The sequence below is a fragment of the Neopsephotus bourkii genome, unplaced genomic scaffold, assembly GCF_033783945.1.
Source record: "Neopsephotus bourkii isolate Nb327-2 ecotype Australia unplaced genomic scaffold, CSIRO-AGI_Nbou_v1 NB_776, whole genome shotgun sequence".
NCBI lineage: Eukaryota > Metazoa > Chordata > Aves > Psittaciformes > Psittacidae > Neopsephotus > Neopsephotus bourkii.
Window position 1 is genome coordinate 115,250 of NW_026901272.1, and position 27,733 is coordinate 142,982.

Genomic DNA, 27,733 nt, shown 5'->3' on the forward strand with positions numbered 1-27,733 from the left:
GATGTGTCTCCCTGATAGCAATTGTCTTAAGAGTGCTAGTCCATATATTCTGTTTTTCTGCATCTGATAGCAGTATCATTCACAGGAGTGGATGCATGGGTTACAGAGCTAATGGTGCAATTCTCTTTTGCTGATTTGTTTTGTGTTTCTTTTTTCTTCTTCCTGATGATTGTTTTCTTTCCAGCTTTCACACTGTGATGTATTTTGGTCTTAAATACAAATAAGGCAAATAGCTCCCTACTAGGGCTAGTTGGAAGGAAGTCACACATATTTATGCCCCATTAAAAAGGAGACTTGGCTGGTGTTATTCTTTTGAGGGAGCTGGTTGGATTGTGACAGAAGTGCTGTGCTGCATTTGCACTAGAAATAGGTGTCAAAGTCTTAGTCTCCAAAATTCAGATGCATGTTTTAGTTGCAGGTGTAGGCTGGCACCATTTAGGGAAACACCTAAACAAACCTGCATTGCTGGTTGCAGATGGAGTAGATAAAGCCAATGCAGAACTCCAACACTGAAACAGACTAGCTCGCTTCATGTTAGTCAGGCTTCCAGGAGTGATGTGGACTAGTCCAGGCTAGCAATAGTCTGACATGGGCTTTTCATGCCTCAATTGTGTGGGAAGTGAGGGCAGCTTGGGAGAACAGCTGTATCTTCAGCCATTTACTACAAGGTCACGCAACACCAGTCTCAAACTCTGTTCCTTATTTGTTTTAACAAGGTTTTCCTACCTACCAAAATAATTTCTGGTGATCAGCAGCTATGAACTAATTTTGGTTCCAATTGTGCGTGCAGATTTAACCATGGTCAAAATCATTTCTATGAAGTTCACCATTTCTGCTATGAAGCAAGGAAGGAGCCTTCAGAATCATAATCTATATATATTTTGCCATGAAACCTTAAGTATAGAGCAGCCCTAAGGTTAAAGCTATTCTGAGAGAATGAGATTGCAATGTTGCTTAGAAAATTGCTCCTAGTCTTAGCAATCTTGTTCACAGTGAGCAGCTTATGATGAAATTGAGAGAGAAACACTGAAGTTTTTGGAGTAAAAAATGTATGCAGTAAATAAGCTAAAACTTGGACATGAACTGGGAGATATGAGGCAGGGAAAACCTGTGAATTTTATTTCTCTTACTAGTAGTAAGTTGCCTTGGAGTACATTCTCTTATTTGGAAATGCCAAGTAAGAGGTGTTTTATCATTAAAAGACCAGGTAGCCTCATAGCTTTGTCCAAGCTAGTTCTTGGATGTGGCAGCAGTGGAGTGCAACAATGAATTCATTGCCCTGCACAAGGGTTTAAAATTAGCAGAGAACTCCTTGAATGACATGAAGGGAAGCACAAGTGACTCATACAAATTCTTTTTAATCATGACATAGAATAATAGAATGGTTTGGGCTGGAAGGGACCTTAAAAGAACATCTGGTTCCAACCCCATTGCTACGGACAGTAATACCTCCCACTAGACCAGGTTGCTTAAGGCCCTGTCCAACATGGCCTTTAACACTGCCAGCGATGGGGCAGCCACAGCTTCTCTGGGCAACCTATGCCAGTGCTTCACCACCCTCAAAGTATTCTTTTCCTAATGTCTAATCTAAATCTCCCCTCTGGCAGTTTAAAGCCATTCCCCCTTGTCTTACCACAACACACCCTCATCAAAAGCCCCTCTCCAGCTCCCTTGTTGTACTCTTTACGTACTGGAAGCTACTCTAAGCCTTTCCTCTTAAGCTCAAACACAGAAAGAAAGCAGAAGGTAGCAGAAAGATTATCTGATACTGAAAACCATTCTCTGCTAGGAGAAAGAGGAGGCATCAACTGCACAAACATGGGAGTGCATGTCTGTCATGCAGTGGGGAAGACAGATCACTTGTGGTGCTCCTTTCACTGCACTAGAGGATTTCTTGCCCCCAAGAAATGCTTGTGTGAAAATACAGCAAAGATGAGTTTCTAACCTCAACAGAGCAGAGCCAAGCAGAGAGGACTGCAAGAGGTGTGTCCAATTTCCTTAGCAGCAGAATGAGACAGTTTACCTCCTGTCTGCATCACACTGATCCTGCCGGCACTGAAGTGGACAAAGCATATTTTGATGACCCCTTTTGTTACCTGGAGTTAGACCTGCAGCTGTCTGTACCAACAGTTGGGAGTGCTACCTGCACATGCGGAAGATACTGCAGATGCATTTCCAACATTCAATTAATCCTAATTCCAATGCATTTAATTAATCCTAATTTCCCTGTCAGTGACTTTTAGCAGCAGGCAGGACGTTCCACATTAGTGGATACTACTGCTGAAGTAAAGGGCCATGCCTTTTCAGTGCACCTGGTGGGGATGGGAGGAAAGCAATCTCAATTGTTTAGCAAAATGTGTCTTTAGATGACTCTTCCAGTTACGTTTTTCTGCTGTTCCTTGCGGTGAGTAACCAGCATGTCTCAACAGGGTAAATCCTTGTTCCATATTGGGTTGTATTACTGTGGAGGAGGAGGGACAATCATACCCTGCTGACGTGTAGCTGCAGGTAATAGAGTGCATATGAGAAGACCTATCAGTGTCAGTTTTCCTCTCACACCTCATGGTTTCCTTCGGGGGTGACATTTTGGGTCTAGTTTACATTTGTTGGTTTGACAGAAATGGCAGGCTCATTGAAGGCACAGTCCAGAAAATTGACCAGCACACATCCACCTAGTGGATTTAGGAATAAACAGGTATAGTTTGTTCTGAGAAGCCTCCTTCCACTGCTAAAAAAGCCATATTGCAAGATGTTCACAGTTAATGCAGGAGTTAGGCAAATAAAACAAGGGGGCTATTTCAGTCCTTGACAAGGCAACAGCAAGACCCCTGGGTAGACTGAAAGTGGGCTCATCTGCCTGATTAGATTGTAGTTGTTGAAAGCCAAACTGCAATAAGGGAGACCTAGCCCAAAATATCTGGAGTTGCCTAATGTTTGATCTCCAGTTTTGTATACTTTTAAGATTGTACTGTCAGCTGCTTTGAAGATACGCACGATTTTTCTATCAGACATATTTGTATCAACACTTTATTACAAAGTTAAAACTGCCAGTTTTGCTTGATAGAAGGTGGTACTAATGAATGCTTTGCCGCTATCCTTTGTTATAGTAAAGAGTAATGTGCCAGATAGATAGGAAAGAACCCACCTTGTCCTTGCATTTTTAGTAGGCACACGTTGCTAGTTCAAATCCTGTAAATTCTGCAACAGCAGAGAAAATCTTGCTCTTCCCTATACAGGTGCATGAGAGTGGAAAGATGTAGGTGAACTGGTGTTATCATGGCATGAGCCACAAAACTGCTGGAAAGCCATTCAATCCAGAGAGTGGATCCTTTCAGGCCAGATATTTTGTTCACCTGAAGTTGAGAATCGATCTGTTATCCTCAAGAAGAGATCCAGAGCACTGAACAGGGTTAGTAACTGTGTAGTCAAATTTAAATCACTGCTTGAGGTAAGGTTAATGTAATCTGACTTTTAACAAAAGCATATCATAGATATCCTTTTATTGGAAATAAGATCCAGATGTTTGAGGATAAAAATACCTGCCTTCCTCTAAACATAGCTGTGCTGTATAGTAATCGGTTTGTCATTTCAGAGGGAGTAGTTATAGACTATGTTACTGCTCAGTTAGAGAAGATGCATCAACCTCTGGCCTCCATGGATAAGGCTGGCAATCTTAGAAAATGACATATAATTAGAAAAAATTATAGCGTTTGCTTTCACTAATTGTTTTCCCCAAAAAGCAAAGTAGCATACAAGCAAACTTAATATCCAGATATGGTATATCCTCCTCAGTTATTCACTTACTACTTCCCCAGAACTTAAATAGGCAGTGAAATATTTCATTTCCCAGGCACAACATTCAAAAGAGGCGTGAATTGCTGGTCAAAACTCCAGTGGTGTTTCTTATCCAAGCCATATGCTTTAAAGAGTTCAGTAAAGGAATGCTTGGCTCTCTAACAAAGGAAGAGATGCAGGGCTTCAAAAGCAAAAGCTAAACTAAAAAGAAAATAAACGGTGATTTTGGTGCCATGATATTGGGCTGTATTTTGCATAGGAAAGGTTTAATAAATAAGGAAAGATCACAAGTTAATGTGCAATGTCAAATGACGCCACATCCATTCCTTCCAGCCAAGAGTATTATGAGACGTATAACAAGCTGCATTCCATGAGTACGCTTTGAGTCCTGCTGCACAGAGATAGGATGCCTGGATATAATTTTCCAGGCTATCCCACACTTTGGCAGCTCATGTAAAGATGGCATCCTGAAACATAAAACCTGGATTCTCTCCGGGAGCCCCACCAAACCCCCACATTAACAGACATGACAGGAGATTAAGGAGGTGTTTCTATCTGTGCTTCCTAAATGAGTACAGGTCAGCCATATATTCCCATGGGGACAAGGTTCTGGCTTTGCTGTCTCTTAGTTCTTCAAAGTCACAACATGTGCTTCGTAAAGCATGCCCTGCTGATGCAGTGCAAAACCTCTGACTATTGTGTTCACGGTATGCTAAACATGGCTCATCAAGGGTAGAACAAACAGCTATGGCACAATCCAAAGTCAATAAGAAAATACTGGATGACTTTTGCAGACTTGTGGAAATTATCAGCTCAGTCCTACTTGTTCCCCCTCAGCTGTTAATCTATCCCAAGACCTGCATTGTCTAAATTTGAAATTAAAAACATTCCTGAGGCAAGGAACATCTTCAAGCACTTGCTTGCATGATGATGGTGCATCAAAGAACAGCTGAGGCTGATGTTTTGCCTTTGGTAGCTATGCTTGCATTCTAGATTTTGGAGCCTTATGACTTTAGCTTACAGCACTCTCATTAATTTTTGGGAGCAGAACTCACATGCAATGCACGGCCTTAATGAGATGGGTTTCCCTGCCTGATGAGGCACTCCATCTCTATGGGCTGCACCAGAGTGGAAACTAGTGCATGGACAGGATATGTGACTGGGGAGTTTTTCAGAGCTTGAGGCCTGAACATAGCTGGGGGCATGTTAAAGCTGTGATAAACAAAACTGACCTCCTTTTAAAATGTAGCTTTTGTAGGTGTATGTGTATCTCCCCTTACCTGTCCTATTTCTTAGGTTCCTTCCACTCTTCCTTAGCGTGAACATTGAGGAGTGTTGATTCAGTAAAGGGTCTTCCTAGGAGAATTAGCTCCCCCCTTGATAAAAAGCAGTGTAGAGCTTGTACCAGGGTACCAATAGTAATTTTTCACAGCTCTCATCTTGACAGTAGGCCCATAATACCAGTGGAATAGAGCATGAAAAATAAAATTACATTAGGGCTTCAATTAACTTTAATATCACCTGTAGCTCAAATACTTATTGCTTGTGTGCTGGAGTTATTACTACTTTTCTAGGATTTTAAATTATAACGTTTTAAAGGGACAGCCTACCTTGTGGAGAGTTTCTAGCTCTGAAAATGAACAAAGATCAGGCAATTTAAAAAGGTTTAAGAGTAAGCCCTCAAATGTCAGGCTGCACATTTAAACGTTTCCTGTTGAAATCCAGCAAGCTAAGTTTCTTGCGAAATTTCTGGAAATTAGAAATGTATTAGAAAGACTCTTTTAGAAAGAACTACTGTGCTTTTATGTCAAGTCTTGCCTGCAGCATGAAATTGTGGAGACATAATGAATATATGAAAGGTGGGTTTGGGTTGGTTTCTTTTTTATTTTGTTGGTGGGTTGTGGTTCTTTTTTCGCTTTAAATGACAACAAAATGACTTGATCCTCAGCAGCTCTCAATTTGTGAATAGTTCAGTCTGACTTTAAATTAAATTCATGGCTGCATCTGCCTTTATTCAAGCTATTCAAATATTCACAACCTCCACTGAGTAATAGATAAAAATAACTGTCATGCTTAATTTATTTTAGGTGTGCAGGCAGGTTATTTGAATTTTCCACATTTGGTTTCTGAGAATAGCTATGAGTCTTCTCCTAGCTCAGTAAGGACAGTTTCTAAGAACACAAGAACTGCCCCACTGGACCACAGCAATGGTCTCTGACAGCAGCAGTAAGAGATTTCATATACGGAGAACACCTGCACCCAGCCTGTATCTTCAGATCTGCTCCTACACCTCCTGCAGCATCCAAACCAGTAGATTATGGGTGTCCTTGGAGGAATCTCTGCCTTGTCGCTTTAATACTTCTATGGGATCAGTTCTGCAATGGTTTATTCATGTGGAGACATTTATCTGTCTGGTTTTCTTTTCTTTTTTTTTTTTTTTTTTCACCATCATCATCTACATGGTATGTGGACGACTGTGTTGTTTAGCATTACCACTTCAGAAACCTCTAAGAAGGATGGACAATGAATCCATGTACTGTTGTAAGTTATGATTTGCTAGATGGCTTAGTAATTTTGAATATCCTAATTTTGAATATCTAAGGTATGACTGCAAAGGGATTGAGTGCTTAGGAATTTAAACATTCACAGTCTGAACTTCAGGCCACCTTAAAAGAGCCTCACATATTATCCAGAAGCAGAGGCAGACAAAGTAGTCATAAATTTCAGGAATTTTAGCCTCTAGCAATGTTTGTTGCAGAGAAAGGATCAGCAGAAAAGGTTCACATTCATTCCGGACACCCTATTTATTAAAGAATTAGGCTAGCAAAGAAAGACAGATGGCAAGAGCAGACAAGACAGTTTGAGACCAAGGCCTAATTCAGCTTTGACATAGCTAAGCTGAATGGCTATTGAAGTCAGTGAGATGTTCACAGGTTTGTATCAGGGCTGAATTTGCTTCCCTATTTAGCAGAAAGAGGTGAATAATTGAGTTCAGATAGAATTTGTGTTTGTTTGGAAAAGAAGAATGGTATTGTAAATTTTTCAATGCTATCCTAAATCCTACACTTTAAAAACTAATATATGTTAGAAGCAGAGATGTTTCCTGAATAATGCAAATGCAGTTGAGACCACTATGTGGCCTAAGGCTTTGTGTATACATGATGGAAGTAAACAGATGGAGAAACAAGCAGAGGCTTGTTCAGTGCAGTTTGAGTGTAATAGGACTATGAATCCTTGTTCCCTGAATCTGAACTAAGTCTCTAATTTTTGAGTTGCTGCTTGGTGCCCAATCTCTGCTTAGAATTATAATGGGAAGTATATTAATTTTCTTAGTAAACATTTGGAGAATGAGCATTGGAGGATAGCATTTCACAATTTCTGCTTTTCCTTTCTGTGTTGCTGCTTTCAGCTACAGGGGATCTGAGAAACCATACAGGGAAACTAAAGGGGTACCAAATAATCTCCCCTTGTCTTCAGCTGGGGTGCTATTCCTCTTTTCCTTTTTAATGGATCAGTGTTTGCCAAACACATCCTGGTTTGTAATTTGTTGTTTTATTTTGCCTATAAAATGAAAGGTAGATCTTATCCTGGGAAAATGGGATATTAATTTGCATATGCTGCTGTGTAACAACATCTCCAGCTACCGTGGTTTCAGGCATACTGATTGTCCTGACTGCCTCTACCAGGATGCTTTTGCTGGAAATCAGTGACTTGGGTAATCCTTGTTAGAAAACTGGGTGTTAGTTGAGACTGAGCTACCAGAATATTGCAGAAAATGAAAAAAAAAAAAAAGAAAGAAAGAAAAGAAAGAAAGGAAGACATTTAGCATTATTGTTCTTGTGGTTTTTTTTTCCTGTCCTCCATAAATATTGTCAGGATGCTGCTTGTACAAGGAAGCAGTAAAAGATGCCTCTATAATGGGAACAGTCATGATTGTGCTGCGTATGGCAATGGTACGTGTGTATGTGCCATGGTATTTCTCTCCCATCCTGTAACAGTGCACCAGCACAAATACAGCCATAAAGCAACAGCAGATAATCTTTATTCAGCTCTGTGTAAGCACACTCTGCAGAACAACCTGGTCTGTAAAATAAAAAGGACACGTCTCCATACCTAACAGTTCCCAATGCCAATGATGCACACTTATAGGGCAGCAGATGCTTTCCTCTTGATGGCTGCTATGTCATTGCTAGGCAGAGTGTTAGCTGACAGAATGTAACTGTACATACAAGAGGTTTGGGGTCTGTAATTGTTCCTGTGCTGGGCACCCTGTAGGTGAACATGTTTTCAATGAGGCTCCCTGCAGATGAGAAAAGCCTAGTAGCTTTTCTGTTCATGACTTGTCCTCTGTGCAGATGAAATGTGCATGCATGGTAACAGTGAAGAGCCACACTGGCATCGGAAAATGTTTGTTTCTGAGGGATTAGTTGGGCTCCCTCATCAGAGGCAGCCACTTCATTTTCATCTGCCTCAATTCCTCATTTTTGATATAAAAATGATAGCACTTTTCTGACTTAATTGGATGCTGTGAAATTTCACTGCATTGGAGACTGTGAAGTGCTCAGGTATGGAAGTGTCTGGAGCTGGGTGAAAATATCATGAACCATGCTACCCTCATGCACTGGGTTGAGAAACTTAAAACTGGTAGTGCCACAGGGATGGCTTTTATGTGGTATACCTGCATGATCTGTTAATCTTCATCAGAAATATACCAAACCTAACCTCATTCAGACACAGCAGAATTTCAAGCCCTAATTACAGTGGGACCCAGACAGGATGTCCTAGTATGCTTTTCTCTGGAGACAGGCATCTGCTGTCTTTATATATTGTGCTGCCATCCTTTGGGCCTTTCAGGGAGGAGAAACTGAACTATTTTTTTGCTTTCTTAGGAGTTTTTAGCAAATTGCATTATAGGACCACAGGAATTTAATCCAGTTCCTCTTCCTTCTAATCCTAAGAAGAACTCTAGAACATGGATTATTTTAGTGCAAATATACAGTTCAGAATATGCAAATATTGTTTAGTGCAAATATTTAGTGCAAAGGTGTGATTTGAAGTGCATTTTAAAGTACCCCAACTCTTGTTTGACAGAACAGTCATAAGGCTCTAACTCTTAGGTTGAGAAGCAATCTGCCTTACACCTAACAACTTGGTCATATCTTAAAATACACATTAAATGTTAAAATATAACTTACACCATCTCTTGTACTTTGTTAAAGACCACTTCCATTGCATTCTTCACTTACTGTCTAAAAACAATGAGGGGTATTTTGCAGATGCTTAGGTTGTTTAGTACTTGAGTAAAATCAAGTGTACTGAGTCAGTTGCACAAGGCACATGTGCTATAATGCAAAATGCTGTCACTTTGTTACTAGCAGTATTAAATTGTTATTAGACTAGTTAGGATTCTTGAGGGAGTTCTAACTTTACACTGTGTCAGCTGACAAGGAAAGGCTCATATGTGTAACCGCCTTGGGTTTATTACTTTATCTGAAAACAAAAATTATAGACTTCTAGGACCATATATTATTTCTAAAATGTTGTCACTTTCATGATATGAATAGTTTTTGAACAAACAGTTTCTGGGAGGAGTTTTGATGTTTTTATTTATCTTACAGACCCTTCAGTTCACTTCTACCAGCAGTCCTACTACATCTAACACATCACCCCCTCATTCCCCATCCATTTTGCTCGACGTTAATCTTATTTATGAGCTATATACATTGCCACCCAAACTATGTTGCCCTCTATCTTTCTGAAACATTCACAGTACTGTGCAAATGACCGTTTTGATTCAAATACAAATAAAAAAGAGGAACTCTAAAAGACGAACTTGCACTAAACCACACAGCCTTGCTGGAAATAAGAACTAATCCAAAAGTCATCCTAACTTTTCTTTGGAGAATTTGCATTTTCAGAAATTTTGGAATTTGAGGTTGCTCATCTCAGAGCTAGGCTTGCACAGATGTAACTGAAAAATCTTGAAGATGGATCAATGAGTCAAACAGGCAAAAGTCTATATAGGCAGAGTTTTAAAAAGTAAACAAATGCCAAGTAAAATTTCTTTCATACCTTCAGCAGGCTATCCTTCATGGCTGTGCCGGAAGTTCTTTTTTTAATGTATTTTTCATAAACTTTTGATGTCCAGACTAAACACTCATATCTCTTTACTAGGAGAGAGATACATTACACTGACTCTATTCATAGAATTATAAATGCTCTTATACTTTGGGAAGCTTTACAGGACCTCGCGGCAACAGAATAGACTTTTCTTTTAAACGTAACCTTGCTCCACGGAAAGCAGGTATTTGTAATGCTAGTATATTGATTTAAATTTATGGCTGATGTAAAGTAGTACCTCCTTCCATGTATATTTTTTAGGATCCAGGTCTGCAAAGATTTACACACACAGATTCATTGTGCATCCTGGTGCCAAGAAATCAGAAACAAGACTCCGATTGGCTGCAGCAGAGACGGGACTCCAGCTGCTGCTTCCAGAGAGGGTGGTAATTGAACAGGTGAAAGTTCACCATATTTTGTAAGATGTAGGATCTGAGGCCAGCTTTTCGAAATGAGACATCAGAAATTTCCACCTTTGCCTTTTTCTTGCCACATTCTAGGATACTTGTGGTATACTGCTGACAAAAAAGGTGACTCTTGTCTCAGTGAGCTTGTGATTCAGTAAGTGTGAGAAACCCAAAGGCAAATACTAAGAAAAGGATACACTATTTAGAACTAATATCAAACGTTTTTTAATAAAATCAAGCCTGTATTTGTTGTTTCAGGAGAGGGGAAAGTTGTCTGCACATACGTGAACACACACACACACACACACTTAAACACAAGTCAGAATTCCTGTATAAAACTACTTATGGGTATGATGTCCATGGCCAAGCTCCAGCATAAAGCCAATGAATCTTTGAAACTGATTGAGGCATTCAAAACAAAACAGGTAAGGGCTGATCCTCCACAGCAATGATTTTCCACAGACTACTTTTAAACCTAAACAGCAAATGGGAGGGAAGTTCACATCTGGAGACCTGAATGCTAGCATTTTTACTGTGACTGAACCTGGCCTTTTACCTTGAGGTCTGGCAGCTTATCTAGACCAGGTTTGGGTGTTCTGTGTTTGAAGTTAATGTTATGCAGGCACTTTGTCTGCAGGTCTGGTAAATAGCACACAAATATGGTGTGGACATAATGCTCTGTACAGCACAGCCCTACACAAACAACACTGACAGATCCACCCCAAACCACAGGTGCTGGCTCACCAGTTTCTGGGGGAAGCTGTGGGTCCAGCTCTAAATCATATGGCTGACTTTCACCCTTTGCAAAACCCATGCTTTTTGCCTAGCTCTGAAATTTCGGGTTGGCTTGGCTCCTGATCTTTGTGGCCTCTGCTCCTCTCTTCTCTGAATTACAGAGACAGCAGACCCATGTTTGGGCTCTGACAACTCTGGCCTGAGGAAGGATTGCAGTAAGCTGTGGTGCAAAACAAAAAATGGTCAAAAGCAAGCTTTCTGGGGTGTTTCCCAAGTTTACTTTTGCCTGTTCAGTTTTACTGCAGGGTAAATGATGTGTTGGTTGATCTCAGAAAATAAAGACCCTAATTTGTAAATGGCATGAGGTCTCCTTGATGGACCTGCCAAGCAGCCTAGAGTCCACACCCCATATTCAGCATTATTGCTGTGAAGAGTTGGGTTTTTGTCCACTTGCAACTTATTGTGCTGCCTGATGCTTCTTATCTCCTCAGACCAGAGAAAATCTATAAACATTGCCTCATATCTCCTCACACAGGACTCCCTTCATCCTGTAGGTCTGGTTTCTCCTAGGCTGACTTGCTTTCCACTCAGGTGAGGTGGGAGATGTCTGCCATGCCTTGCCTAACTAGGCATTTGTCTGTCTTTGCTGACCGCTACCGCAAGAGTCAGAGTGGGAATGTGAAAGTGTTGAACTACAAACTATCACCTACCTTACAGCCTGCTGAGGAGCACTGATGCCAGTTTGTTTCAATAGAGAGGGAATCCTCTTCCCTACCAGTGCCAGGCACCATTTTCTACTCTATACTGTTCATATGACTGATCAACATATGGCACTTACGCAGCACCATGTGTTTATATGGACACAGAGTGCCAGCCTATCTCTACCAAAGCACACAGATTTTATTCAAGAGAGGATTTCAAAAATCATAGATGAAATCACAGAATCATTCTGACTCCATGATTTCATCATAAGGACCAAAATTAATTGCACATAGCTAACAACTCTGTCTTGGTAACTCCGTCATGCTCAATGCTAATTATTCATATTGAAACAGGCAGAAGCCACCAGAACTGCTTTACAACCTACTGGAGATAGTTGCTATAAACAGTAATTAATGCTTGCATTTCTACCTTAAGAAGCAAAATTGTCTCCACCTGAAAAACTAGACAGGTATGTTAAGGGAGAGAGCTCAGTTGACCTGAGAGAGGGATGCAAACACCAAAGCCTCTGTGTTCTTCTCTCTGGAGAACATTTCTCTGTTTCTCACCTCATAAAGCTCTCTGGAGGGCTAAGGGATCTCAAACACAGATTTTTCACTAAGATCTTTGTGGTACGAACATCTTACATTCTTGCATCAACTACCCAATTAGAGTTTTCCTTACTTTGGGCAGCGGCAGTCAGAAAAGGAGTTTGTTTTGGGATCTGACATTACATCAGGTTGGAAGCTATTTTTCCTACAGACATCAGTGTTGCCTAGGTTTTCCATGATGCACGTATGACATTGAAAGAGTGATTTGTGTCCAGGGGAGGGTGAGTCCACTAATAGCAATCGCTCCCCATCAGCTGTTTGTTCTTGAGAAGCTTTAGCATTTGTTAAAGGGCATTCTAGTCTTCTTATTCATGATAATGGATGTTACACTTGAGTCTTCCTTACTGGTGGTAGCATCAACCTGCATCAGAGTGCTCTCTGATGCAGAGACATCCATGCAGAGCAGCAGTGCTCAAGGGAGTGCTGTGCAAATATGCATGTGACTGAAGTGAAAGAGGCAGCAGGCAGGAGGGAAGGAAAAATCAGATGGTGGCCACAGTCAGCAGAGAAAGGAGCATCATCCAGTACTGACAGTATACAGCTGTAGGCCTGTTGCCGATGGTGAGCTCTTCATTATCACATACACTAGGTTTGAAATCTTAGTGTCAGCCCTCCAGGCTTCAACTAGGAGTGCAATGCTGGCTGGAGCCAAGTGAAATTTGCTTTTGAATCTGAACAGCAAAGTTTCTGGAAACAAATGAGTTCTAAGAGAATGAAATCACATTGAATTTCACTAATAATAATTTTGGATAGAAAAACTTGAAGGGAATATTCTGGTAATGTCAAAGCAATGTTTTTAATGTATTTCAAATAAAATATCAATTTGTGTGGTTTTGTTTTGTTTGTTGTTTCTTTTGGTGTGGGTTTTGTTTGTTTGTTTGTTTTTCGAAATGCCTCCAGCTGGCACTGAAGCTTCTGATTTGGAAAAAAAACCCCAGGTTTGTTTTTAAACATATGGTTAATTCAGAACGTTTCAGTTTGGGTTCAGTGTGGTAGAATGTTCTGCTCTGCTTTTGATTGCTCATTTTCACCAGTGAATAAAACCAGTATTATTTACTTTGCTGTAATGATGCCAGTGTTCTCATCCTTCTTCAGATAAAACAGCATGCAGTAATAATTTTTGCCTCCTTCCCTTTCCTGGCCAGCACAACCGTGGCCCCCCATGCTCTGAAGGACCATACATGGTTGGCTTCCAAGCCCACAGGCAGCGGAGTGCCAAGGAAGGTATCTCTGCAAAATAGAGGTCCTGGAAGAGAAGCTGTTAGTTACATAGAAAGCAAGACCTTCACCACTGCAGATCAAGCAAATGAGTTCATTTGGAGCACTTAACTGCATTTCATCATTACCTTGCTGTCTGCCTGGTACTGTTTAATAAGCCTGTTCTCCAAAACCAGTGTTTGTTTATAGCATAGCTTATCTGGGGAACTGTTCTGCCGTTCCCAGTTACTTGGGTCTTTATGAAGAAGTGTTGAATGAAATGAAGTGATACTACCCATATTATGAAATTCAAGCACATGTCTGATATTTTTACGGCAAATTATATTCCAGGGGGTTCAAAGACTAGTAGAAAGGCTACATTTTTCTGCAATTTATTTTTACATGTCTGTACTCTGGAAGTATATTTTTGACTGGACTTTTTTTTCACACAGTTGAGAAGCATGGCTTTAGCAACCTCTGCCACCACAATTCACTAACCCTAACTTCTTACATAAAAAAAACCAATTATTAGTTTTTCTACAAAATCCTCTTGTCAAACTTTTCTTAATGTAATTGTACTGAGTTTAAAATCACTGAATAAATAAGAAGAAAATTATGGCTGGAGCCAGTGGGGAGACAAGTGTTTTTATAGTGCATAATATTGGTACATGCCAGGTAGCCCAGGCAGTGTGACTGGAACCTTGACCCCCATTTGGCTCTTGCTGCTCTAAACAAATTTGCTATTTGAAGTTCTGCCCACAGCAGGGGCCATCCTGAACAGAAGATCTTGCTTGTGTGCCACTCATTTTCTGTTGCAAAAGACAAAACAATTGCTTCTCCAGTGCTGCTGGTGACAGGCAGTGCATTTCTTCAGTGTAAGCTGAGTATGCTTTCTCTGGTATCTACATCAGAGCCTGTGCTGCCACCCCGATTTTGTCTTTCTGGGGCTGGCTATTTACAGCCTGCAGTCTCTCTGGCACCCAGGGACATTTAAAAACATTATTGCATCTGAGAGCATTTTTATGAACTAATTTCAATACTTTTCTTTATTTCTAGTGCTTTGTGGCAAATGTCTGCCCTGACTTCCCACACAGGCATTCTGCACTCACTAGGCTGGCTTGGAGTGCATGGTCCTGATCCTGAAAGTACATGTGGGTTGTTTTCCAAAGGGCTTGGCAGTCCTGCTTGCAGTGTTTGCAGCTATTAAGCTGTGAAAGTTGTCCTTTAACATCAGACTGCATTTAATCCCTTTTAGTCTGTGGATTAGAGAGAATGGATGAGAGAAAAGAGTTTTTTTCTTTTATTTCCACTTTCAATTATGGCTTTTAAATACTCTGAATATTGTCTAAAGCTTTCAGCCCTGATGTTTTCTCTGTAGGAGTTGCAATGAGTAGAGAAAATGGAGACAGGCAGGCTACAGCCCCCATGGTAGGTCCTGGGTTTGTTTATATTTGGCAAATGTTTGGCACACTGTGAAGATAAATCAGTAACATAATCTCAGTATTTCCAGCTCTGTGAATTCTAAATCCTTATGTGTAAAATAAGTGAGGAAAATAAACAGTGTGTGATCTTTCAGTAGCTTTTCCACATATCTTATTATCATTTCCTCATTGTAATCAGCAGTGCTTAAGAATAGTATCTGCAGTCTCTTAAATGCCACAATAAAGGAGACCCAGAATATCACAGCTCTGCAGAGCTTGTACATACAACTACAGCAAGTATTTTACAGATTTCATCCTTAGCCAGGAAGGCCAGAATATACTGTTTCTCTTCTAGTCTCTTTCAAATGATAGTGAAGGCTCTCTCCGGATTGTTTGACTGAATGAGCTGGAGATTAAAAAAAATAGCACTAGATTTTCAGTTCAAGTTGTAGCAGCAAAAATGGGAACTTCTCTCATGCTAAGTTAAGGTCTGTTTCCTTCCCAGGCTGGTCTAAGTGGAACTATCTAACTTAACTAACTCTTCCTATTTACTAACCCCCTGACAACTTCCCACTTCTTTAACAAAAAATCCAGACTGAAATTGCAGCACTGGAGAGTTTCCAGATGTGCGCCCTGTTCTCACAGTGCAATTGCATGTGGTGTTTAACAGATTCATCACTTTACTCCATCTCACGGGTAAGTTAGACACACTTCGCAATATAAAATTGCTAACCTGGTCAGCAGAAGGAAGCTTTTATTCTGTTTCCCTACTGATCCGTTCACGAGCCCCTATTTCTCCAGCAATAAATTTGCTTCTATAGCTTAGCACAGCATGCTAAGAAGAAATCTTTTACAGCATAACAAAAAATGAGCAGCACAACACAACAATTAAAAAAATGTCAGGGTTAGGTAATCTCATTTGCTTTAAATTAAACAGTATGTGTACCACACTCCAGTGAAATACAGTGATCAAGACATTCTGGTACTTGATCTGGTACTGGTGTAATACAATGATCAAGACCTGGTATAAAACAGTTTCCTTCCTTTTAAACCATAGGATGCTTACAAGCCACAGTGCCATGCTGTCTAGAGGTAACCACACTGGCTAAAAAGCAGTACAATCATTTTAGCATGGGGTTATGCTCAAGCAAACAGCAGGTCTAATTAGCTTATCCAACTCCCCCTGCCCACAAAAGCTACCATATTGCTTCCAGTGCTGGAGCAGACTCATCTGTAGTCAGAGGGAATCTGTAGCCAGTAATGCATTATACACAACAGAACACTCAAAAAGGAAGCTGAACTGATTTGTCATGTCTGAGAAAGTGACCCATTTTTGAGTCACTTTTTTTTTTTTCTCCTTTTTTCCCTCTTCCTGATCCTCTCCCTTTGTTCTCTCATCTACAAGTAACAAAAAGTACTACTGCTAGATCCTTTTTTTCTTAAATCATAACAAACCCATCGCTCCTAGCAAGTGCCTGAGTGCTGTGAATGGCTGGTTTTGGTTGCAGTATAGCTTATTTTTTTTCTGGTTTGACTTTGCCATTGCAAGCAGAACCTCCCCAAAACTGTAACAATAAGAAGATGTTTTGTGCTGCTGTGTACCCAGAGTAAGCCCCACTTTTCTTGCAGTCTTGTGGCAGACACTAAAGACACATCTCTGCGTCTCCATGAGGCAGGCTAGTGCCAATTATCCTAAATTACAGATGTAAAACATATGAAAAAGCTTGGACCCCCCCGGAGGATTTAGGTACCTATACTTCCCATGTAAATCAAGGGATAACATTGTCTCTGTGTACCTTTGTAGATCTGTGAGAACTTTCTGTGAGGTCATGCTGAACTGTTCAGAACAGCAACAATTGGAAATGATGTTTCCAAGGACCTGGGCCAGCATCTTTATTAGTGCTCAGTGAGTCCAGAAAGCTTGCTTACTTACACTGGGAGGAAATGTTGTGTATAAAAGACAGGAGCCAATCCCTTTCTTTCTGAGGCAACCGAGCTGGTTTGCAGGCCAGTGTCTGTGCAGTAACACAACTCCTCCCTACCCCTAATTTGGAGTGACCCAACCTCTCTCTCTGCTGCCTGATTATTCACTGTATTCTTTTTTGGCAGGTTGATGCTGGGAAGTTTCCTCCTTCAAGTCTGATATAGCAAACTCTTTCTATGCAAGTATCTTCTTCCTTGTCTCATCTGAGAAGATGGTTTTGTCAACTAGACACTTCTGACTATGAAGCAGGTAGTTTTCATATCATGTGTAAATGCAGATGATGTTTTGCACGGCTGCGCCATATTCTGTGGTTTCGTAAACTCCTTTAGGGACCAGCCTGTGTTTCCCTCATGAGCAGTTACAAAGGATGCATATGTGACTGCGCACAATGCAATGGACATCTGAGCAAACCTTTTGCAGCAGAGAAGCATTGCAAATGGGGGTCTTGGGACAGCAAAAATTATTTCTTGTCAAGTTTTTGTTATTCAGTCCTACAGTTATTAGCCTTAGAGGTTTCATTTAACTGAAAAGCTTCTCATATGGTTAAATGGGGTGGAATGAAAATAAGAGTATGTACTAGGCTATGATATGCATCAATAAATGGAATATGTACCTGAAGCGTCCAAGTGTCCAAATTAGTTGTACATACTAATGCCCTTATTTTTTTCTGGTCTTCACACAGATACTTCTGCTAATTCAGGATCACGATACTTCCTTTTGCTATGTTAACATGCCTTCTGAATTAGGAAGGTCTTTGCAAACCCAAAGAAATTTAAACAGTTATAATCACTGCTGTCAGCTGAGTCAGTTCTAGTCCTTTGGTCCTTTGGTTTCAGAAACACACAATTCTCCAATCATTCACAGAGTCTTCTAGGACAGGTAAAATTGACTTTCTGTCACTCAAACACGAGGAGTAAAAAAACCCAACTTGAAGCCCCACCTACTGCAAAGCTTCAGGACTGCACTATGAAGCAGCAAAGTTTTATATGCACTTGGCCATTTTCCCTTCTGTGATGCTAAAAAGTACCATATTGCAAGGGCTGAGATAAATGTGTGTGTATGCATATACATTTATCTGTATGGCTACTGGGTGAAATGAGCAGAGAGAGGGTACTTACGCAGCAATGCTTGATTTGTGGTGAGTTTCTTAAATGGCCGAGTTTAAGATGGATTTTTAAATTTCTGAGAAGGAGGTTTATGATGCCTGCCTGCATTACCCATCCTAGCATTGTTCTAAGCTCGGGTAAATGGAACACCTTGGGAAAAAACTATACAAGGGTTTTTCCTTTTCCCTTACAAGTCAGACTATGGCAGGCTTCTTCCAGTCTTGAAACACAGAGTGCACTGCCTGTGATAAACCCTGGAGGAAAGCAGCCCACTGTTCCTTCCAGAAGCTTTAAATTCTTTAGCAGTTATTTCTGGGGAATTTCATATGCCGTATGGAATACTTTCCTCAATTAGGAAATAAGTTGACCCAGGACATACAGCCTTGCTGACCAAAGCCAATCCTTTATCTCCCACAAATATGAGAAGATGCCATGTGCTTCTGGAGCAACCAGGTCTGCAGTATGCTTGGCAAAGTATCACAGGAGAAGGAAAGGGAAGAGTGATGAGACAGTAACAGGTACAAAGAGTTAATATGTGTTGAAGCATCTAACAAAAATAACTCAGAGCAGCAGGGCACAGCAGTGGAGGAAAGGAAAAAACCAAAACTAACGCTGCTGTGAAGTTAGTACTTTTATTCTCTTATCGATAGAGGCAGCTCAGTGCTGTACGTCCTTGAGATCACAGAGCATCTTGAAGAGTGGTAGTTAGAGAGAAACACAGTAAAAAGACACAGAAGTAGGCGCAGTGAAAAGGCAGATTTATTTACTAGTAATACTGTACAGAGAAAAACAAAAAAAGAGAGAAGCCATAGTTACAGCATGGCTGTTGCTGGCAGTGTTCTTGTTTTTTTTATTTTTGTGGTTTTTTGTACTCGTTTTTTTAATCTGAAGAAAAAACATAACAGTCAAAAAAGTACACTTCAGGTTACAAAGTACAGCAGCTATCCCCAGCAATTCTAATCCAGTGTTAGCACAGCAGTTTTACCCCAACAAAATGGGATCTTATTTACATTAGCTCACAAAGAAAGTGGGAGACTAAAGCTTAAAAAAAAATCTCAACCACAACCTACATTCACCATAAAAGCTGCATTTTACACAACATTTTCTTGAACCCCTAAAAAAAAGTCATTCTTTGTCTATGAAGTCAAAGTAGTTGGGAGGGACAGGAAACCTTTAGAAATGAAGTTCTTTGCCTTTGCCCTGACCTGCTCTTTCTTGGCTACTTTTGCTCCACTCAGATTCAGTGGCCACTGGAAAAGCAAAAACCTCTCAAATGCATTCATCTCCTGTATCTACCCGTAAGCAGTGCCTGCATCCATACTTGCAAAATAACAGCAACAAAACTTGAGCCTGTCATCGGTAAAATACCTTAATCACAGACACTGGGATATTAACATATCCTCAAGGCCATCTCTAACCAGCACAGTGCTTCACACTTCAAGCAAGGTTTTAAGATGAGTGGAGCTTAAGTGTTGCATTCAATTGGGAATTTATACAGCTGGACAAAACTATCTTTATTTTTGAGTTTACCTCTCTCTGACCAGCACATTGTCTTGGAGGAGTACCAGTAGCATTTTGGCAGCTGATTTTACTGAGAATGCCTTTGCATGCTGGATCAGTCTGTGGGGAAGTTCACATTTTTCTACTGAAACCTTTACCCTGCCAACAGCAACCTGACAATCAGTGGGGGTGGCTTGTCTTCTGCTTCTGTAAGTGGCTTCTGAATGACGATATTTTATGCACTGGGGCATACCTGGCTCATATGGGCCTGGGTGACTTAGTGTATTCCCACAGAAATGGAAAGAGAAACAGCAGATATACCGAAATAGTGAGATTTTAGTAGAATCCGCTGTTTGGGCAACCCATGGGATTGATAGGGAGTAGATATGGAGAGTACTCCGGTAGTATGAAACCTGCCCTAGGAATCTAGGTAAGTGTAGGAAAATGTCCAAACGCCAAGGACAGGATACTGTAATTTCTTTTTAGTTGGGACTCACATCAACAGGCCTGAGGTGAGGTTTAACTGTAATCTCTTATCTCTCACTATCTTTGGTCATAAAAGACCACAAAAAGGGAAGCGAAGAAAGGAGGAAAAAAAGGAGCAGCTGAGCAATTGTGTCCAGAACGACAGCAAGTACACAGTCAGGGGAGAGGGAGAGTCTGGAACAGAGGTGTGCAGAGGAAAAACTTTGGAATTAAAATTTAACACTGCCTTTTTTATATTGTATTTGTGTACGGGTTTGAAATTCACCCTCACCCTCTTCAGGCAATGGGTTTTTTGAGTTCCTGGAGGGTGTTTGTCTACTTTCAAACACAGTCAGCAAGGAGACCATGCTCTAAATCTGCCTCTGCAGAAAAGTGCACTAGTTTCACAATATAATTAAAAAAGCTATCTAATTAAAGGAATGAGGAGACACAGATAAAGCAGCATAAGCCTTGCTTGTAGCATATTGTTTAAAGACCAGACCCTATAGGCTTTTGTGCATGTGCTTAGATTTCATTTGTCTGGGCCATCCCATTAACTTAAGAAGTACTGTTTGGGTGCCTTATTTTATGCTCACAGGCAAGTCTTTAGGTCTTACAGACCTACTCAAAAGATACGCAAGGTCTAAATTCCAGTATGAATCACTAACATACTAATGCAAGTTAAAACTGTACAAACATACCCAAATCAGTGGACTTGAGTTACTTACCTAGTACTAAAAAATTAATTAAAATTCTTTGTTCTTCTCTTGCTTAAATTTCTGGAATAGATTAATTTTTAAAACAAACCCGTAAATCCTCATTTGAGAAGAATTTGAGAAAAAATTGCAGGGAAGCTTTGCAATAGAGAACCAGCAAAGCCCCTCAAAATAAAAGAAGCTTTGGCGAACTGAAGGAAGGGGCTCAGAATTCTTCACAAGGTTGCCCTTAAGGCAAATGGCCTATTCTTAATCCACTGAACAGCCTGAATGAAACCACCCCAGGAAAAAAGCTTTGATTTTATGAGACTCTTCGAACCCAGGAGGAAAAGAGCTCAATTTTGTAATGGTTTCATTTTAAATACAAGTGGGACATTTTTAAGAACTTCATGCACCCTTGTCACTATTTACAAGCTAAGTTATTATTATAAGTCTATATTACAAGTTGGATTTATATTCTCTTTGGACTGGATGACAATCTATTTATATTCTAAACTAAGTAAATTCATCTTTTTCATACATCTTACTCTTTTACATACAAAAATGACAGTCCACATTTTTGTTGGATATTGTCATAGCCTGCAACCCCTGATTAAGCTCAGAACTCAAGTTTACTCTTGCTGCCCAGAAGGCTCATGAAACATAATCTGAAGCAAATCCTAAGCTTTCTAATAGACAGAGAGAACTGGTTGACTCCGAGTGAATTCAGAAAAAATAAAGAATCCATGTCTCAGCCTGTGGGAGAATATTCTACGTTGTCTAAATGATTTAATTCTATTCTTTCCAGTGGCCCATATCTTGCATTTTGAAATCTAATGTTGGATAAAGTATGACAAAATGAAAAAACTTATAGTTCTCCTATTTAGCTTTACCTCTCGACTATTTCCTACCATGTTGGTCTTCTAGATAAAGAAATTTGTTCAGCTATAGAAAGCATAGGTCCAACTCTTTCTGTGAAATACATTTACTTATTTAGTGGTGTTCATAGCAGGTATATTGGATTCTAGTTTTCTAACTTTACTCTTTAAAAAGTGTTGTGATCCTGCTTCCTGAAGAAAATTGTGGTTAGGTCTACAAAAGATCCCAAGAAGCTGGGCATTGTCATAAATGTATGAAAAAGTTCAAAGGTTCAATGTCATGGCAAGGATGATATTCAGAAACTCAATCCCTGTTTAGGGTTTATATCTCATTACAAAAATATTTATTCCTTAAAAAAATACACAAATGTAAAATACTACATTTTCTATTATATCCCCACATACTTTCCAAGTATGTAATTTGGATGTTGAGCTACATCAAAGGATATAACACTTTTTATTTCTCTAGCAACTCTGTATGCTATCTTTCTGCTCTGACTAATTTGTTATACTTCTATAATTTTAAGCATGAAGAATCAGTAGTGAATTTAGGTTCAGTGGCAGGGCACTAATATACTAACTGTTTGGGAAGTCCCACTTAATGTTTGCTCATGCTGTGGCAGCAATGCTGACTCGGGGCCTGATTCTACCAGGTGCTAAACACCATTTTGTTTTGTTTCAGCAGAAGGAACAATACTCAAGAGTTAACCTCTAGGATTACACCACTCTGGGCAAACTCAGCAGTGCATAAAATAGGTACAGATACACAAATAACAGCCAAAGTACACATTGTGTTAATCATTCATGCCCTGATCTTGCAGACATCTACACACATTCTTACTGTGGGTAGTCCTGTTGACTGAAATAGGTCTACACACAGCAGAATTGGGTGTATGTGTTTTTGTTTGCTGAAGTCTTCTATTGCACCGGTAAAGGTATGCTTCATGGAGAAGGGCTTGCACACACTCCTTTTGCTGGGGATTGTAAGATAATGTTGTGTTTATACAGCTTTGGAATACAGCCTGCACTTTTTGGAAAAAAAAAATTAGGAAAGATAGAAAAAGAAGAAGGAAACTGAAGAGTGCTAAGGCAAACTGTTAAATGGCACATTATACCTACTTTGTCATTCATTTAGATAACATCACAAAGGCAGAACAGAGGAGTTCTGTAAACACATACCATACAGTACATCAGCCACAGGAAATTAAAATAAGAAAACAACCCTGTAATTCTTTTCTTTCTGTATTGATATTCTTGTAATTGAAAGAGATTGCCTAGCCACTAATCATAATGCTGTGGTTTTTGATTTGTATTTTTCTTCTGTTAGGAAAAAAAAAACAAAACGAAGGAATGGATGTAAACTGCAGTGGTTTGCAAAAGAAATAGTTCCTGAATGCAAATGAAGGACAACATGGAAAGTGGGCTCATAGAAACTTAGAAAATATTAGATATAAAAAAGTTTCATAGATTACTTTTTCGCAGTCTAGGAAAAGATACAGTGAAAAGAGGGTTTTTTTCTTTTTCTTAAAAAAGTTAAGGCGAGCAGTTTTTTTGTGGCAAAATGCTATCACTGAACCAGTTTCTGACTCTACTTTTTTTTTGTATTCCCTAATGATGAAATTGAGAATGTACATGTGATGGTGTAAGTAAAGCAGACAGGGGATTTGCCTAAAATGATACAAAAAAATCCTCCCTTAATGTTCCTTTCAAAAATCTCTCTCTGCTTGACCGTAGAGCAGACCTCTTCCTTTGTGCCTGATTGTGCATGAATTTCCACCGGCAGCTTCCTATCTGAGGGCAAAGGGAAAACCAATCCCTTTGAAGCCCAAAGCAGCCCTGGAAAACCAGTTTACATTCATCAGCCTAGGCTAACACATCTGAATTCCCCATAATTTGGCTGCAGGCTAATGGCTAGAAGGGACAAACCAATGTCAAATCACGGCTGCTGTTCTTGTGGAGGAGGATGATTGAAGTAAACATGTTTCAGCTGGTGTAGCTAAAGCCCTCAAAGTTCAGACTGATTTGTTTCTGGTTTGTGTTTTTTTCTGACCTCAGACATGGAACTGCCTTTGACTGTACAGACAAACTCTGTGGAGACAAACCATTAGCTTTTCTGGATCTATCGGGCCCATTAACCATGGAGTTCATATGAATATACAAAAAAAAAACCCTGGCCTTCCTAGGCACTCAAAGTTAGCTACAAGTACTGAGAAGTAGGTATTTGACAGTATTAAGGTTTAAGGCTTGTGCTCTACTTCTAACCACTAAAGGGCCACTTCTGGACTCTTGCATGCCACCATCTCCCTGCCACACTGTCTCAGATGGTGCAGTGGTCTCAGAGAGATTCTGGTCCCAGCCTCAGCAAGCATCTCCCAAAGCTGGCCACTGAGGGAGTCATCCCCAAAATGCTGAGTCAGTGCTGCACCAGAAAGTCATCTGACAAGGGAGCACATGGCTGAAGAAATGCATGGACAGAGAGGGTTAGGGTAGAGATGACACCCCGAATTTTCCAAGCAGAAGGCTTTGGGGAAAAAATACGCATATGGGAAAGAAGCAGCAGGGCAAAAAGTATTGGGCTGGGTAGACACTGGGAGGCCAGGGTGGCATCACACCTGGAGAGGAAAGGGTGATAATTGTGGTAATCAATGAGATGACCAGCCAGGCCAGGAGGAGATGGCTGAAGTATTTGTTTTTGAGCATTACTGATGAGATGAACAGGTCCCAGAGTGAGAGAACTATTGCAGAGCATGCCTGGCTCCTACAGCACTCATGGGGTTGGGGCAAGATGGAAAGAACTTCACTATTTATGTTGCAGTGCTTTAAGGCCCTTAATGTGCCTGGGGACAGCCTTGCCAGTCCTGTTGAAAATTTAGGGTCTCGTTTTAAGAAATGCCAAGATTCCTGGGGAAAAAATTAAAAAAAAACCCCACATAATCCAACTGAATAAACCCAAAACACAGGTTGCTAGTTTCCAACAAACAGCCACCAGACCTATTGTCACAATGAGGGGCCCTGTGGCCGCTCCCCTCTTTGCTAAAACCGAATCATCTAAGCCTGAGTCAAGGGATGATATGCAGAGCTTCTTTGGGTGAATTTGGTCCTTCTCCCATCCCAAAGCCCCTGGAGGAGGTGGGGGGAGTGTGCAGAAGTCTGTTAAATCTAGCCACTGCAGCGATATGGAGGCCAGCAAAATTTCTGCAGGTGTCATATAGATGTGGTTGTCTTTTCCTACTATCTGCTTGCTTTTCTTTTTCATGACTGTCACCTGGGCAGTGGTAAGAAGTTACACTGACCAGCTCCACACTGACAGCTGAGTAATCTAACGCAGGAACTGCCTTCGCATGATTTTGTGTGTATGTTTTTAGTGTGCCTCATGTTACCACCGCCATAAACAAGTGTCTTTTTTCCTGGCACAGAAAGAAAAGAGTACAGAGCAAGAACTTGATTTAATCAGATGCTCTGAACTAACAATTAATGCAGTAAAAGCACCATCCAAGAATGAACAGAGATATCATAGGAAACCACCTCAGACTGAAAAGAGGTTTTTTTGTCATTTTCCTTTTTTCTTTTTTTTATACTTTTTTGTTTTCTGTTTCAGTTGCTGTTATTGATTTTTGAAGTCTGATAGTTTTGAAGACACTTCAAAATGATATTTGGTACTTCTTAACACTATCAGAGAACACAAATCCTGATTTTTAATCTCACTTCTGTAGTTATAAATCCAGACTAACTCCACCACAGTGAATGAGGCCGAACTTAAGCAAAACCAGTGTGAGACAAGAATCAGGATCATAATATCTGTGTTAAAAAGCTGTCTGCTTTTTCACTGTATTTAGAAGAATCAAAGGACTGAGAAACAAAGAAACATCTACTGATTTCGGATGCCTTTGCCTTTTTACATTTTGAGCTGTTTTTTAACAGGCCTTATTTTCAGAGGACAGGTAAAGAAAGATTTTTTGGAAATCAGGCCTCTTTGAAGCGTCACACACAGGAAAATGAAGCATCCAAAAGCACCAGTGGTGTTTGAAACTGTTAGCCTTGCAGCTGTAGGATCTCCAGAAACAGCTGTTCCAACAAAACTCCAGTGCGCCTCCACAGGAGTTTTACCTGGGAAAGCAGGGTAGGATCACACCCATCACCTTTCATTGTGTAGATGCACTGGGGGGATGCTCTATGAGAAGTTACACTTGCCTAAGAATGATAAAATAAAACTTTGGCCCTGCCCCCATTCCAGTGCTGAGAATTTCAGAACTGAATCTAGTGGGAACAGGGTCAGACTGTGAGAGAGGTTCATTTATATTCTAAGGAAATAGAAAGCAGTATCTCTCATCTACTGGAGTTCAGCAGGAAAACTCCATGTATAAACATTGGCAGAGTTACTGAAAGGCAAGTAATTAGATCAGTGACTCCATTTCAGTTAGTGTGACAGCTGCATTTTTTCCATGTCAAGTTAATTCCAACTGTAATTTGGGGAGATAAAGTACACATACAATACTGTAATCTGGAAGATCTATGTAAGGCAAAATCATCATTCATATGTTTTCTTGAAAGAATAATTAAGGTCCACTTTTGGTATCACCAATAAGCAGAAATGGCTGATGGGTTTTTCTGATATGGCAAAATAAATTGGAAAGTTACTATAAAAAAACCCTATGCAAACCTTTTGGGAAAGACCGGTCTGAGTTTTAGCAAAGTAAAACAGGAAAATGATCTAAGCCTTTCCCCAAGAAATAAAAAATAGGATCTATAAAATAAAGTTTAAATGTGATTTTTCTTAAAAAAGAGAAGCAATATTTTTTTAAGGCTCCTATATCTGGCTGCTGTGAAGCTCAGAGTCCCACAGAATCCTAGGAATCTGATCAAGCATGCCAGATATCCAACAAAAATGTAAAAAGTGTTTCCATTATATATATAATATATATGTATAAAAATCAAATAAATATGAAAACATTTGCTCCATTTCCCATTAATCTCTCACTCTGCAATATTAAGGGGGGGAAAAAAAAACCCAACAAAAAAAGAAGCAACTTTTCCCAACCCTCCCAAACCCCAAACAGTAAGTCTGGTGGAAAAATAACCGTGTGCTCCTCTTCCTGAAGAACTAGAAAGCAAAGCAACCCAACTGCAAGGCAATGGAGGCATTCACTTCCAGTTCACAGTATTGCAGTTAGAAGTACAGTGAGGTCTAGGTAAGTGACGGAGCAGGAACTCCCCGGAGCGGGGAAGGAGTTCACATGATAATACAGCATTGACAGCGCTTTTTCTTTTGTGTACCTGGGGCAGCTTCCAAAGGCAGGCTCTCTTCCTTACCCTCAGGAGAGGAGGGCTCTGTCGTGTCTGACAGGGGCCTGCCAGAGACCAGCTCAGCAGCGTTCCCATCCATGGTGGAGATGTCTGTCACTGTCTTCTCCCGCAATGACTTCTCATCATCTTCATCAATCAAGACCAGCTCTGCCTTGATGGTCTCATCATAGCCCAACACTTTCTTTGTCTCCTCTTCATCATCAATGTTCTGGTAGCCCATAAATATCATTGTCACTGGCTGGTCTGTGCTGGCCTCTGGGGCTTCACCACCACAGGGTTTCTCTTGGGTCTGAGGGTTCACAGAGTGCCCTTTGCTGGGTTTGTGTATCATTTCCAGCTTTGCCTCCTTGAAGAGCATTTGCTCCTTCATATGGCTAAGGTTTCCATCGGCTACCGCATTTCTGTCTGATACAGTCATTGTTTCATACCCTCCTTTTACACTTGATTGTCCAGCTTTTTGCATAAGTTCATCTACGTCCTTTGAGCTTAATTTATGTACTCCATTTTCTACCACTGTGCCACCAGAGTGAACCTCATAGACTACCTTGGTACCATCATCATAGACTTTGAATCCTCTTTGATGGGCCTCATCTGGGCCAATAGGTGAAGCAGAGACAATCTTGGTCTCTCCTGTCTGTTTGTCTTTCTCCACATTAATTTCCATGGTGCACAAAGCTTAAATGAAAACAAGAGAGGAAGTGCATGTTACAACAAAAAAAGCCAGTGAATGGTTAATTGCCAAACAGACAAAGAAAACTACGGTGCCCCTTTTCCTACCTCCTGCTTCTAAAGGCCAAGCGTTCTACATTAGATGTG

At 40.4% G+C, this 27,733-nt stretch overlaps 1 protein-coding gene across 1 annotated transcript in view; it reads right to left on the minus strand.

Moving 5' to 3' along the window:
* Positions 1 to 18,812: 18,812 nt before the first annotated feature.
* LOC133213101 (paralemmin-1-like) overlaps positions 18,813 to 27,733 on the minus strand; it is a 133,456-nt gene continuing 124,535 nt past the window's right edge. Inside the window, exon 7 of the mRNA XM_061355093.1 lies at positions 18,813 to 27,592. Within this exon, the coding sequence (XP_061211077.1) occupies positions 26,844 to 27,592 (749 nt within the window). The 3' untranslated portion in view covers positions 18,813 to 26,843. The remainder of the gene's footprint in view (positions 27,593 to 27,733) is intronic.